Source organism: Lithobates pipiens, unplaced genomic scaffold, assembly GCF_037356315.1.
Source record: "Lithobates pipiens isolate NorthernLeopardFrog02 unplaced genomic scaffold, aLitPip1_a1.2 Scaffold_28, whole genome shotgun sequence".
NCBI lineage: Eukaryota > Metazoa > Chordata > Amphibia > Anura > Ranidae > Lithobates > Lithobates pipiens.
Genome location: NW_027507789.1, coordinates 83,719,174 through 83,733,660, shown reverse-complemented (window position 1 = coordinate 83,733,660; position 14,487 = coordinate 83,719,174). Strand labels below are relative to the sequence as shown.

General features: G+C 43.8%; 1 protein-coding gene across 2 annotated transcripts in view; it reads right to left on the bottom strand.

Moving 5' to 3' along the window:
• Positions 1–212: 212 nt before the first annotated feature.
• The window catches only part of MLX (MAX dimerization protein MLX), a 258,108-nt gene continuing 243,833 nt past the window's right edge, over positions 213–14,487 (bottom strand). For both annotated transcript variants that reach the window (XM_077459435.1, XM_077459438.1), the window contains exon 8: positions 213–2,468. In XM_077459435.1, coding sequence (XP_077315561.1) covers positions 2,412–2,468 — 57 coding nt within the window. In that variant the 3' untranslated portion in view covers positions 213–2,411. The remainder of the gene's footprint in view (positions 2,469–14,487) is intronic.

Genomic DNA, 14,487 nt, shown 5'->3' with positions numbered 1-14,487 from the left:
TGTGACTGATAGAGATCAATATGACATGGACATGGATTTTCCATTTTGCAAGTGTCATGGCAGGAATGATTCTCATAGGGTCCAGTAAACCTTGCCCTTACCTAGAGCAGATGGCACTCAGGCACAGTGCCAGGAATTTTGTTGAAATTAATTTTAGACTAATATATTGTAAATATTTCACAACGATGTAAGTTAAAATGTTAAAACATTCATGACTTGTAAATGCTTTAATGTTTTTATTTGGTCATTACAAATGATTTAAACTTTAGAAGCTATGTAAAGTTTCCCAGCTACAAAACAAAGCACCAGTGATCTGAGGTTGTTGTGTGAAGTTCACAATTGATTATAAATCAGCTGTACAAAGAATAATCACACAGGAATAAATAGCAAACAGTCTAACGATTAAACTACTTGGTTATCTCAATTTTAAGTCTGAAGGTTGCAAAAGTAACGGTGATCAATTTGAGGCAGGGTTTTTTTTTTTAATATGGTATTAAATGCTGCTGTTCCACTTACACGTGTCAGATAAAGTGTGCATCAGTATATGGCACGTAAAACATAGAAGCAATACCTTTTTAATTTCAGTGAAAAAGGAACCTGTCTGGAGATTGCAGTTATCTTCACTACTTAGTCACTGATCTGGAACAAGCATATCTGGAGTAGAAACATTTCAAATCCAAATGCGTTTGGTCAGTGATTCAATATGTGATAACATCCCTACTTGACAGATTCAGTTTAAGGGTGGGTTCACACCAACTCCACATCCATCGCACAGAAGGGTCTGGTGCATGCTGGTTCAATGTTTCAGGTTCCGATTTCAGCCCAAATTTTGAGTTGAATTCGGACCTGAAACTGCACGTTTTTCCAGCAATTCGCACCTGCTGCGGAGATAGATATGTGAACAGGCTCCATAGAGAGCCAGTCACATTCTTCTGCTATGTGAATTGGATAGGGGGGAAACCCACATACAATTTGCATAGGTGTGAACCCAGCCTAAAACTACAAATAGCAATTAAAACAACTTGGGTTAATCATGACAGAATGAGACACATACATTGTATTGAACACTTGCTTTAGAGTCAGCCATTGCTGGCTAAGGCTGTACAATGTGCTGTGATCTTGCGCAAACAAGGGATCAGCTGACATGAAAAGGCCAGTAACCAAAAGCTGTGATGGTCACAGATTAAAAAGCGAATTCTGATGAATTGCAGTGAGCAAGATAACTTTACCTTTGCTCCAGTGTTTATACATTTTTTTTTTTAAACATTACAAGACACAAAGCAGTAAAAATGGTGGTAGCAAGTACCTGATCACAAGAGTTTTAGATTTCTTATTAAAAAAAAAAAAAAGTTCAGCATCTGCTGGGTATAGATGGATCAGTTTTTCAGTCAGACAGAACAGATTCCCCCATGCACACTAGCAAGGTGGATAGAGGAATTCTCCCCCTGTATTCTGACAGCAGTCTCTGCTGTCAGAATACGACACCACAGCAGGGAGGATTCCTCTATCCATCTCATTTGTGTGAATGGGGAATCATTAGCCACTTATTAAAAACAGGATTGGCCATAGATGGATCGCAATTCAGCCAGTCTCTGCTGAGCTGGCCAAATTTTTATGCGTTTATGGCCAGCTTTACACAGCAAGTAGCTTTAAAACAGCTGTTTTCTCAGGTGTGGCTTTCATCGCTGTTCTCAATGAAAACATTTTTTATTTTGTGCTTTACAATGCCAACTGCACATTTTAAAAGCTAAAGTAGCGCAATTTCAAAGCTGAATTGGTGTGAACCAGGGCTTATTGCAACATTAGAGACCAGCTGCATTCCATTTTCTAAGATTGTTTAAATTAATTATACATACAGTTAATTGGTTCTTGAAGTGTGACTTGCACCTAAAGTGCAATCTGACCTGGTATTAACTGTTGGTGGGAATTTTTGTGCAATTTTAAAAATGAGGTCGGCGGATAAGGTGTCTGTTGATCACATTGCTTTGCCCTTTTAGTGCAGTTACACTTAAATCAATTTAGTATGGGCTGTTTCAGCAATAGTGCCTTGCTAAACAGCCAGTAGTTTGTTATCAATGGCCATCTGGTTTTAGGCTACTCGTGCTAGAAGTGTAGTTTTCTGGTGAACCTGAAATAAAAAATTCAAAATGTATTTATTTTATATGACAATTTGTTAGATTTTGTTGAAGCCCAAATGACTGTCCAATACCCCTATAAAAGAAGCTACAAGGTAGATGGTAGTAAAAGTTATCAGCGTAATAATTGCTAGCTGGTGCTGTGCAATCTTGGTGTCAAGAGTTTTGAAATACTGAGCATTATGTGAAGAGGGATTCTCTGCAAGTCAAAAAAATGAAAAAGATGTCCGGAAGCGCTCACTCCCCTGGCAGGAGATGAGATGGGAGAAATTTATCTCAGTAGAGTGGGTTCTTCAGCTGCTGCAGTACACGTCGTACCATCTCACGGAGAGTCTGAAGAAAGACATGAAATAGTTACTACAATGTTCACTTTTACTCTCCTATACATAGCAAATAAGTCAGACTGTAAATAGTGTACTGCTTAACCACACAATAAGAATGATGACAACCACCCATCAAATAAGCTGTATTTAAATAAAGATCATAGGTGCACTTAACACCAAGATAAGGATCCTTCAATCAGCAGAGTCTAAAGAGATTTGAGAAATACAGTTGCATAGCTAAAGGTGATTGCAGCTGTATTAGTGCACTTGCAACAAAAAAAAAAAAAAATTGGGTACTCTCCATGCTACTCTTTACTTGCGCTAACAATTCAAATTTCCAGGACAAGCTTTAGGTGTGTACCCTCTTCTTGCTAAAGCTTTGTAACACAGACATATACCGTAATGGTTATGAGGACTTTACATTGGTGGTATGGTAGTTCGAGGTGAGTGGTCATAATACAGTTGGGTAGTGATTTATGGTGCATTTGCATTCTGATTTTAGATGCAAGAACCTCAGTGGGGTTCCTGTAATTAGTGGTTGGGAGGCACCCCCAACTGAAAACAATAGGGGGCTGCCAGCTTCTGCAGCTAATCATGGCCATGCACATGCAGCAAACACATGTGATTAATTATCCATGGATGAAGTCTGCCTGTGTTCTCGGCTGATCATTCACATGGGATCCATGCATGTGCAATTACATGAGAGTGGCTGTGATTAGAGTCAGCAGCCATTGCTTTCAAAGGGACTTAATCCTGCAGCTGCTCACGGGAACCCCCGCTGGAGTTTTTGCATCTAATCAAGTGCAGGCGCATTCACATGTGGAAATGCCACCCCTCGAAAACAGAGGTCCATATTTATTTGTTTATCCTTTGTGCCAAATATGTTATTCTTGGTTCAAAAGTTTACACATCAAACAAGGCAGTCAGACCGACAGATACTACTGCACCCAGAAGACAGAAATGAAAGTGGAACTTTCTTTCAATCAACGTTGACTATTTTTAATCCTTCTGCTTAAAGATAGAAATGTATATTTTATATATATAATTTTTTTTTTACATTTCTTCAGTTATCTCCTGCTTTCCAGGCCCAGGCAAATTAGGTCATACACATCTTGAGGGTTTTTCTTAGCTAAACACACTCTCCTGCCTGAGCTTATGGCAGATGGATTCCAGAAAATAAATGCTACCTAAATCATCTGCCTGGGGCAAGGCCTGACCATGGCAGTGTGAAGAAACAACTCAGCTGAGCTCTGTGAAGCCGGAGAAGATTGCAGTGGATTCTACCCTAACCTCATTGCCCCATGTCTAAGAAGGATAAAGACTCGATCTCTAAAGCACACCTGGCCACCCATGCATCATCTGCTACTTGTCGGTAAGGACCGTGACCCCCACCGACCGCTGTACCCAAAATGACGCCCTCCCGGCCAGCAAGGCGGTGGGCTTGGGCAGACCCCCTAGCAGGGCCGGACTGGCCTACCAGGATATTTCCCGGTAGGCTGCCTGCCCTGGGGCCACTTTGATCTATGCTGTGGCTGCAGTGCTTCCCCTCCCCCTCCTCCTGCCTATCTGTTATACAGTGGGAGACCGCCATGTCACAGTGTGAAAAGTTTGGCCGCGATGTGATAAAAGTCCCGCTATACTCCTAGACCAGCTCGTGCAATAGCTGGCCTAGAAGAACAATGGGACTTTTAAAAAGCGGGACTTTTAAACAGCGCGGCCAAACTTTTCACGCTCAGCTCCGTGACACAGCGGGAGATGCCCGCTGTGCATAGTGCATGCACTGATTGGTGAGAATGATGCAACGATGGTGAGGGTAAAAATAGTATGGGGTAAGTGACGCTACCTTAGATTGAAGAGAGGTGTCCCAATCCCTGAATATATAACAGTGGTGCAAACCCAAAGGTTAATGTGCTCTAATAGTGATAATGAAATTAATTAAAATCACATTTCTTATTGTACATTATGGGAAACAGTCATAGTACTTACTATGTTTAATAGGCCACCTTCAGGTGCTGGACACTGGCATGCCCTAAATGAAAAAGTGCCCTCCCTATATAACCCCTCCCACTGGTGTGAGTACCTCAGTTTTTTTTTTTTTTTGCCAGTGTCTAAGGTGTTGGTCACGAGTGGAGATGTGCTGTGTTGAGCTCCACTGGAGCAATCCTTGCTGGGGCTAACCATGCAGACTGGATCCATTCAAAGTGTCTCTTTTGGCCAAATTGAATGGTACCTGGGCCTCGTATCTGAAGAAATTGGGTTTTGCCTGTGAATGCTTTAAATTTGTAAATGTTGTCATGCCTATGTAGTCACCACTGGGGCCTGTATTGAGCACTGACGTAACTCATGCTTCTTAGAGAGCCACGATTTGATCCAGGAAACAGCAGTGAGACCTCCGGTAAGCCTGGGGGGGTCTTCTCCCCACCAGACGCCCCATGGGCAGTCTGTTTTCTCCCCCTCTTCTTGGGGGAAAGAGCGTCAATTAAAAAAAAAAAAAAAAAACTGCCTCTTCCTGGGATCCTCCATAGAGTCAGCAGCATGGGAAAAGCGCATTTTTAAAAGACTGAAAAGGGCCATAGGTGGCAGGGGGTGGGGTTTAGCGCTGTGTTGGCATCCTCCAACATACAGCATGGGAAGGGAGGCTTTTAAAAAAGACACCATTGTTTGTGTTTATGCTGCTGGAGGAACACAGGAGCACAGATGGTTTTTAAAAAGGTTTGGTGACACAGGCATTCCCTTTGATACATTTACAACATCAGCCTGAGCATTAATAGCAAGCGATTAAGCTGGACTATTGTTGATGCACTCCTTCTGGTAGTACCTCTGCCTTGTACATCGGGCTATGAGCGGAAGGGGGGGGGGAAAAAAAAAAACACCTCAAAAGGGGGCTCTAGTAAGGACTACTACAGTCACATGACAGCCTAGAAACATAAAAAAAAAAAAAAAGATGGCATCATCCCCAGAGAGTGATATCATCAGCGAGTGAACCATTAGGAGCGTCAAGTGTTGCAGCTGCTCTTGACACTGCAGCCCCTATGTAGTATTCATTTTAAGCTTGGAGCAAAAAATGTATGCTTTATTTTCATTTGAGACTGGGGCTAAGCGTAGCAGGTCCCCGTCCATTGCTCAGGAACCCTCATTCTAAGGAGCAAGAGAAGACTATTTACCTTCTAAAGACTAGGAAGAGACTAATGTCTCTGCATTTGAGGAACCTGATACAGAGATATCAGGTTCGCAGGAAAGATTGTTGGTACAATCTCTCACTGGGTTGGTCCGCTCTACTTTTTCGATGCCAGCATCACAGTCAGTTGTTGAGCCCACATCTGGTTTGGGTTGACTAAAGCCTCCCCAATGTGATCATTCTTTTCCTATCCCTTTGTGGCTAAGGAAGCTTATGTATTCTGAATGGGAGCACCCAGATAAACAGTTTTTCACTCCAAAAATGTTTTATATACTTTATCTTATGGAGGAAGATTTTTATAAGAAATGGGGAAGTCCAGCAATTGACGCTGCTATATCCTCTGTTAATAAAAACCTGACTAGTCCAGTTGACAATGCTCAGATGTTAAAGGATCCAACACATAAGAAGTTGAAGTTCCTTTTTGTGCTGGCAGCGATCGGAGTATCTCAGTCTTTACTGGACCAGTTTACAGATGTACTTAATTATTTCTGATCAGCAGGCCCAGGATTTGTCCGTTATATCAGAAGCATTGTGTTTCACAGTAGACGCTATGAGATATTCTATTCTCCAGGCCTCACTGCTTATCATAGGGCTGGTACATATGCGTAGAATCCCATGGTTGAAAAATTGGTCAGGCAAAGCGCCATGCAAAAAGCTCTTGCACATTTTCCTTTTTTATCGTGTACGATTGTTCCGAGATGAACTCGATAAGTATATCCAAATAATTTCTAATGGGAAAAGTTTCCTTTTTTATTGGTTAAGAAAAGGTTTAAACATTTTACTTTTAAACGTACTTCTTAAGTGCCATGGGGCAGCTGCCTCCAGGCAGTCTCGACGGCCTCCACCATCAGATTCTAGAGGTAAACCTCTCGGTCAGTCCCAGGGCCAAAAGAGGAGGGGAGGAAGTCCACAAAACAAAATATTAAAGCCTCCTTAAGAAGGGACACCCCTGTTCGCTTGGGTCGGGGGGAAGGCTTCTGCAGTTTTCAAGAGTCTGGCAGGAACAATGTCAAGACAGATGGGTGGCTTCCTCAATTTCTCTAGGTTACAAACGAGAGTTCCTGTATCCTCGTTTTCTCAGATCAAATGTTCCCAAAGATCCAATGAAAGGATCTAGCTCTACCTTTCAGACTGGCTACTGAACCTCAAGTGTTTACAAAGGTCCTGGCTCCTCTTTTAGCCAGGTTAAGGGCTAAAGGTATAACAATACTAGCCTACTTAGATGATCTACTGTTGCTAGATCAATCGGTAGCCCACTTAAACCAAACTTTGGTCACCAGTCAGTTACCTGGAAGACCTAGATTGGATTCTCAACCTAGAAAAATCCTCTTAAAACCATCAAGGAGATTGCAGTACTTGGGGCTGATCATAGATAAAGCTCAGAAGAGGGTGTTTCTACCCAAGGAAAGGATCAGTTCCATAAAGGATCTGATCCAGGTGGTCAAAACAAAGAAGAATCCTTCTATTCCTCTTTGCATGAAATTGTTGGGAAAGATGGTGTCTTCTTTCGAGGCCGTTCCTTATGCGCAGTTTCATTCGAGACTGCTACAAAACAGTATCCTATCTACTTGAAACAAAAAGGTCCAGGCTCTGGACTTTCCAATGCATTTATCCACCAGTGTGCATCAGAGCCTCAATTGGTGGTTGATATCCAAGAATCTTCAAAAAAGGAAATCCTTTCTGCCAGTCACCTGGAAGGTGGTAACAGATGCTGGCCTTTTAAGCTGGGGAGCAGTCCTGGAAGAAGCCTCTGTCCAGGAGAAATGGTCCATCTCAGAGAGCACCTTGTCCATTAATATTCTAGAAATTCAGGCAGAACGCCTGGCCCAAGAGGCCTGGACACTCAGACTACGGAAATACCCTGCCAGGATTCAATCCAACAATGTCACAGCAGTGGCCTACATCAATCATCAAGGGGGCATGAGAAGTTGTGCGGCCCAGAGAGAGGTGAATCGTATTCTTGGGCAGAAAGCAACATTCCTTGCCTACCAGCAATTTTCATTCCAGTGATAGAGAATTGGCAGGCGGGCTATTTGAGACACCAACAATTGTTCCCGGGAGAATCCAGACATATTTCTGTCAGTATGTCAAAAATGGGGACTTCTGGACGTGGATCTGTTTGCATCCAGTTTCAACAACAAGATCTGACAACTTTGTTTCGCATTCCATCGGATCCCTTATCCTTGAGCCAGATGCCTTGGGATCAGTTTTCACTGATCTATGCGTTCCCTCCGGTTCTGCCGTTTCTGCGGCATCGTCGCAGGATCAAGCAAGAAGGGAAGGAGGTGATTCTCGTGGCCCAGGCGATCTTGGTTTGCCGAGATCATAAAAGTGGCGGTAGGGGTCCCCTGAACCCTACCACTTTAGCCAGACCTTCTCTCGCAAGTTTCGGTACTCCATCCTACCTTACAAAAGCTAAATTTAACGATCATTCTAAAGGACTGTGGGCTGTCAACTTCAGTAGTTTCTACTATGGTTAATAGTAGAAAGCCAGCCTCCAGAATCATATACTATAAAGTCTGTAAGGCATATGTATAATCCTTATCCTACACTATGGGAGCCCTATTTATTCCCTATGAGAATCTGTCCCTGGGATTTCACTGAATATTTTTGGAAACTGACCGGTAATTGCTGAATAGGAGATCATTTGGATATCTTGGTCTGATTGCTCCACTTTTAACTGAAATAAAGTTAGCTAGAAAAAAAAAAAATATTATATCTATATCTCTCTATCTATGTGCTTTCATATACGTCTCATCTATATATAATACATTCTTCAAATGTGCTTTAAAATGCATGGTGATCCCTTTTTATGAACAAGAAAATACTGATGTTATGATGTTGGGCTGGTATAATGATGCTATGGGTCTGGTATGAAATTATTTGCAGGGCTGATTTTTATTCCCAGTCTGGCCCCTCCACATGGAAGGCTCTATCGGCGGCTGGGGATGCCTCAGCACATCCGCATTCCCCTATACTCACTCTGGTAATTCCCACAGCTCAGCTGGGGGCAATGAATAGGAGGCCTGCGAGAGGATATAGAGGAGCTCAGATCTAGAGCACAGGCTGTTGAGCTGCGTGTGCAGACCTTGGAAGAACAAAATACCTCCTCGGCCTCCCAGATGAATGCACTGGAGAACTAGATTGGCTCCTAACAGCAGCACCTAATCACTATGCAACTGCAAATGGAGGATGCTAAGAACTGCAGTAGGAGGAACACAGAGTGCCAGAGATGAGGGCTGTCTCTCGGGAAGATGCTCAATGTGCTATGTCGTGTCCAATTCTTTACAGTGAAGGAAGTCATCCTGAGGGCAGCCTGGCAGAAAGGGTCTCTGGATTTCAATGGAGCCCAGATCCACCTCTTTCCAGATCTATGCAGTCATACCCGGTATTGACAAGGCTTACTGAAACCTCTACTGGAGCCGATCTGCACCTCGGGGGCCACCTATACCTGGAGGTACCCTCTTTTCCCTGTTGGTGAAAAAGGACCATTGGTCCTTCTCCCTGCACAGCTACCATGGCTCTTTCTCTTCCTGGATAGTCAGGCCATAGAGGTCCCAGACTGGACTGCACTTCCGAGTGTCAGGGACACCCCAGGCACTTCACAACCGAGAGCGCCAGTCCAGGTCTCATAGAAAAAAAGAGATACAAGCAGTGCCAACCTAAGTGCAGTAATATAACATGATTTGATTGTAGTCAAAATGCACTCACTCTGTGTTGTTTAAAAACAGACATCTTAATGGAGAAGTCCGGATTGGGCAATATAGTAGGCGATGGGGCTCTAGAAAGGGTGATCCTTATGCACTGTACAGTTTTGTCTGGAGGCGCCGGTGGATTCCACTGTCCAAGTCTGAGGTCGGCAAGGCGCAGCAGGAATCGTCAATCTGTGGAGTCCCAGGTTGCAGTGTAATGATGCTAATGGCATGCATGCATTCAGAGCATGCGTGCTCCTTCATCAGGAATGCCACCAGCGCCGCTAGATGGGACTGTGCAGCGCATAATGATCACTCTTTCTGGAGCCCCATTGCCTATTATATTGCCCATCCGGACTTCTCCATTAAGATGTGCATGTTTTTAACCAACACAGAGTAAATGCATTTCGACTATAATCAATAAAACGTGCGTTATATTACTGCACTTAGGTTAGCGCTGCTTGTTTCTCTTTTTTGTATTTCTCTTCAAGGTGTCTTCTGTCCTTCAGCATGCTGCCTCCTGCACTGTGCTTTTCCCTAGGGTTACACACCCAGGCTACGGTTATTCTTATCAAACATAATTAAATCATGAGTCATTCTTTAAATTACTGTTTACTGACCTACTGCTGCCATTTTCAAACAGTATCCCATTCGTGGACATTTTTTTTTTTTTTAACTCCCTCCTTCCCATTTTGTTTTTAAAATACATCTATGTACAAAGTTGTTGTTTTTAGCGCAACAAAAAAGTGTTTTTTATTGGCTGCCTACTCTGTTTTTTTTTTATAGTGTTGATGTGCTGTTTCGGGGCTGCACCTTTGAGAGATCGACTCTTGGGGAGTCTCGGGGAAGATGTCTCAACAGCCAGGGTTGCTCTGAGCAAAACAGCCAAAATTATATGATCTTACATTCTACTTTTAGCCTGAGGTGTAGGGCCTGCATCTCCAGATGGTATAAAGAGTGGTAATAACTGCTTTACTTATGTCCCTTTAATGCTGATATGCTACACTGCTTAACGATCTGTAGGCTGTCCACATTGCTTTGCTTTTGTTTTCTATGCCTTACCTTTAAATTATGGCCTTTTCTTATCTCTATTAGCTGTCTCCTTGCAAGTCTGTTTCTGAAGTGAGAATTTTGTTCTGCATAGCCAGCCATCTTTTATTAACTCCCTGATTAGTAACTGGAAGTACCCATCCCCATCCCTAGCAATATAGAACTGAGCATCACTTGGGAAAGGCACGTTTGCAGATGGGATTCTTTCTCAAAGTTGGGGTATTTCTATTAGTGGCAGCATTTTTGACTCTGCACTTCAGAAAATACATGAAAAAAAAAAAAAAATACCACACAGACTACAGATGACCGTGTTTAAACTTTCAGTTCTTTCTCCCCCTTTTAAAATGCATGGTCTACCATTCCATCCGACAGCTGTGTCCTCTAGCCTTAAACTAACTCTCCTGCGCACACCTCCTATATATCACTCTCCTTTCTGTCCTCTCCTTATTACGGCACTTACCAACTGATAACCTGATAATTCTAAATCCACAACTCCAGGACACTGGGGCATGCCCCTTCATATAAATCACACTCTCATATTACCTCCCTCACCCTTCTGCTTCTCCTAACCTCTGGTGATGTATCCCTAAACACTGGGCCTCCTTCATTTAACTGTACTCAATGCACCCCTTATCCTACACCCTCTGGCTGCAGCCACAATGCTCTTCTTCCCAAGACCAGACTCCCTTTCTCTTGCGCCTTTGGAATGCCCACTCTGTCTATAACAAACATCTCTCCGTGATCTCTTTATCAATAACTCATTTAATCTGCTTGCCATTACCGAAACCTGGCTTCATGAATCTGACACTGCGTCTTCTGCTGCCCTATCCCACGGTGGTCTTCTTTGGACTCACTCCCCCAGACCCAGTGGAAGCCAAATAGGGGGTGTCGGAATCCTTTTAGCCCCACATAGCACCTTTCAGGTACTTTACTCACCTCCCTCTCTGTCATTCTCATCATTTGAGGCATGCTGCATTTGTCTCTTCTCCCCCCCTCTCTAAGGATACCTGTGATCTACTGGCCCCCCTGGACCAGTATCAACCTTTAATGATGACTTCTCTGCCTGGCTACCCTACTTTCTCTCTTCAAAAAATCCCCACTCAGGGACTTCAACATCCCTACTAATACTAACACTCCTAATTCCAAACTTCAGTCTAACCTCCTTCCTTTGACCTGAAGCAATGGATGCATGCTCATCACTCTGAAGGCAATACCCTTGACCTTGTTTTCTCCCACCTATACACTCCATGCAACCTCTCCAACTATCCTTACCCGCTCTCTGATCACTATCTTATTAGTTTAACTCTCTTCATCTCCCTCCAACTGCCTAACAGTTACCCATAGAAACCTACACCATCTCAACCCTTCTCTTCTCTGCTACTGACCACCATTATGACAAAATATCACCCCTATCCTGCACCGACCTAGCCACTTCTGTCCAACACTTCACACCTCACTGGCCCCCCTCACTACACACACAATCAGGCCCTGTCCGCTTCAACCTTGGTAAATGGATGACATTAGAAGTCTGAAAAACAGCCGTGCTCTTGAGCGCCTGTGGCATAAGACGAAGTCTCAGAAAGATTTCACCCAGTATAAATCTGCCCTCCAAAAATACAATTCCTCACTGACAAGCGGACCTATTTTATCTCTCTCCTTTTCATCCAATCCCTATCAACTCTTCTCTACCTTCAACTCTCAACGTTGTCCTCCACCCACCAACTCACTCACTGCCCAGGAGATCGGCAATCACTTCAAACAGAAGATTGCTACAATTCGCAAGGAGATTTCTACTGTTCCACACTTTTACACTTCATGCCCACAGGTACAAAATCATTACTTACCTCTTTCAACCCCACCACTATAGACGAGATTGCTAAACTACTTGCCAACGTCCATCTTACCACCTGCCCTCTGGATCCTGTTCCTACGCAAATGCTACGTTCACCCTCTGAATCTATTATACACTCTCTAATGCGCATATTTAATCTCTCCCTCTCTTCTGGCATCTTCCCCAACTCTCTAAAACATGCACTTGTCAGCCCCATACTTAAAAAGCCTTCAATGGACCCATCCAATCTTAACAACCTACACCCCGTCTCCTTGCTCCACTTTGTATCCCAACTCTTTGAATGTCTGGTCTAAAACCACCTTTCTGAAAATAGCCTTCTTGACCCCCCCCCCCCCCCCCCTTCAGTCTGGATTTCATCCTCAACACTCCACAGAAACTGCTCTCCTAAAACTAACAATCTACTAATGGCCAAAATCAATGGACGCTATTCTGTACTCCTACTCCTGGATCTCTCTGCTGCCTTTGATACGGTTGGCCACTCCCTCCTCCTCAAAAAAACTCCACACCTTTGGTCTCTGTGAATGTACTGTTCGCTGGTTCTCTTCCTACTTATCCTACCACACCTTTAGCGTTTACAATTCTACTTCCTTTTCCTTTCTGTTTTGGGGCCCCCCAAGGTTCTGTTCTTGGACCTCTCCTATTTTCAATCTACAGCTACTCCCTGGGCCAGCTGATAGCCTCCCATGGCTTCCAATACCACCTCTACGCCGCATGCCAAGGTCCTAGGTATAGTCCTGGACTCTCCTTTAAAGTGGTTGTAAACCCTTAAAGACCACTTTTACCTACAGGTAAGCCTAGATTAAGGCTTACCTGTAGGTGCAAGAAATATCTCCTAAACCTACACGGTTTAGCAGATATTTGCAAAAGACAAGCCCCGATCTCTAGGGCGCATGCGATGTAGAAAACGGTGCACTGAGTGTGCCATTTCTAACGGCGATCGTGCTGTTAGTGGTGGCTCCCATGTGCAAGCGTGGGAGTGACGTCATCATGGCTCCAGCTAATCACAGCGCCAGAGCCGCTATACCCGGAAGGAAGATGGACGCTTTGTGGAAGAGGGGACAGCGGTGCCATCGCAGGCTCCTGTGTCAGGTAAGTGACACATAATGGGCTACTATGTATTATGCTTTACCTTTGCAGGGAAACAAAGAGGAAGTAAAGCACATCAGGGTTTACTTCCTCTTTAAGCCCCATGTTCAATCACTGTCCAAATTTTGCTGCCTCAACATCTCCAAAATACGCCCCTTTCTAACCAATGACACAACAAAGCTCTTAATTTACTCCCTGGTCATCTCTCGCCTCGACTACTATAACTCCCTGTTCATTCATTGGCTTACCTCTACATAGTTGACCCCCCCTTCAAGCCATCATAAATGCTGCTGCCAGACTCAATTACCTTACCACTCTCTGTGTCTGCTACTCCTCTCTGTCAATCTCTCCACTGGCTTCCGCTCACCCAACAAATTTAATTCAAAATACTAGCAACTACTTGCAAAGCCATCCACAACTCTGCCCCCGACTACATCACTGATCTAGTCTCAAAATACCAACCTAATGATTATTGGTCTTCTCAAGACCTCCTCTCCTCCTCCCATGCTCGCCTCCAGGACTTTTCCAGAGCCTCTCCAATTCCTATGGAACTCTTACCGCAATCTGTTTGATTATCTCCTATTCTATTAGCTTTTAGACAATCCCTGAAAATCCTCCACCTCAGAGAAGCCTATCCTACCCACACCTAACAACTGTATTTTCATTTTCTCCATTTGATCATCTCCCACAGGTATTAACTTTTGTTACACTTGACCCTCCCTTCTAGATTGTAAGCTCTAATGAGCAGGGCCCTCTGATCCCCCCTGTATTAAACTGTACTGTCTGCTACCATGTTGTAAAGCTCTGCAAACAGTTGACGCTATACAAATCCTGTATAATAATAATATGCCAGAGAGGGTGGCCGACTCTGGCTCATCCCTCTGAACTGAGTGCCATCTGGAGCAGCAGCATATATTTTTTTCCTAATTTGGCTCTGCTACTCAAATTTAGTACATGTGCTCGGGGATATTTCGGGCAGTGGGTGATCGGGTTGGTCAGTCAAAGGTATACTGAATTGAGAATCCATCTCTGAAGTCTCCACATCTCAGCGCACTGCCGTGGTTGTCAACTTGCCCACCATACATGTTTCTCCTCTAAGAGGTTTTCTTACTCGCTCTGCCGTGATCTGAGTCACATCCTGTCAGTAGCTTCTCTTACCATCTCTAGATTC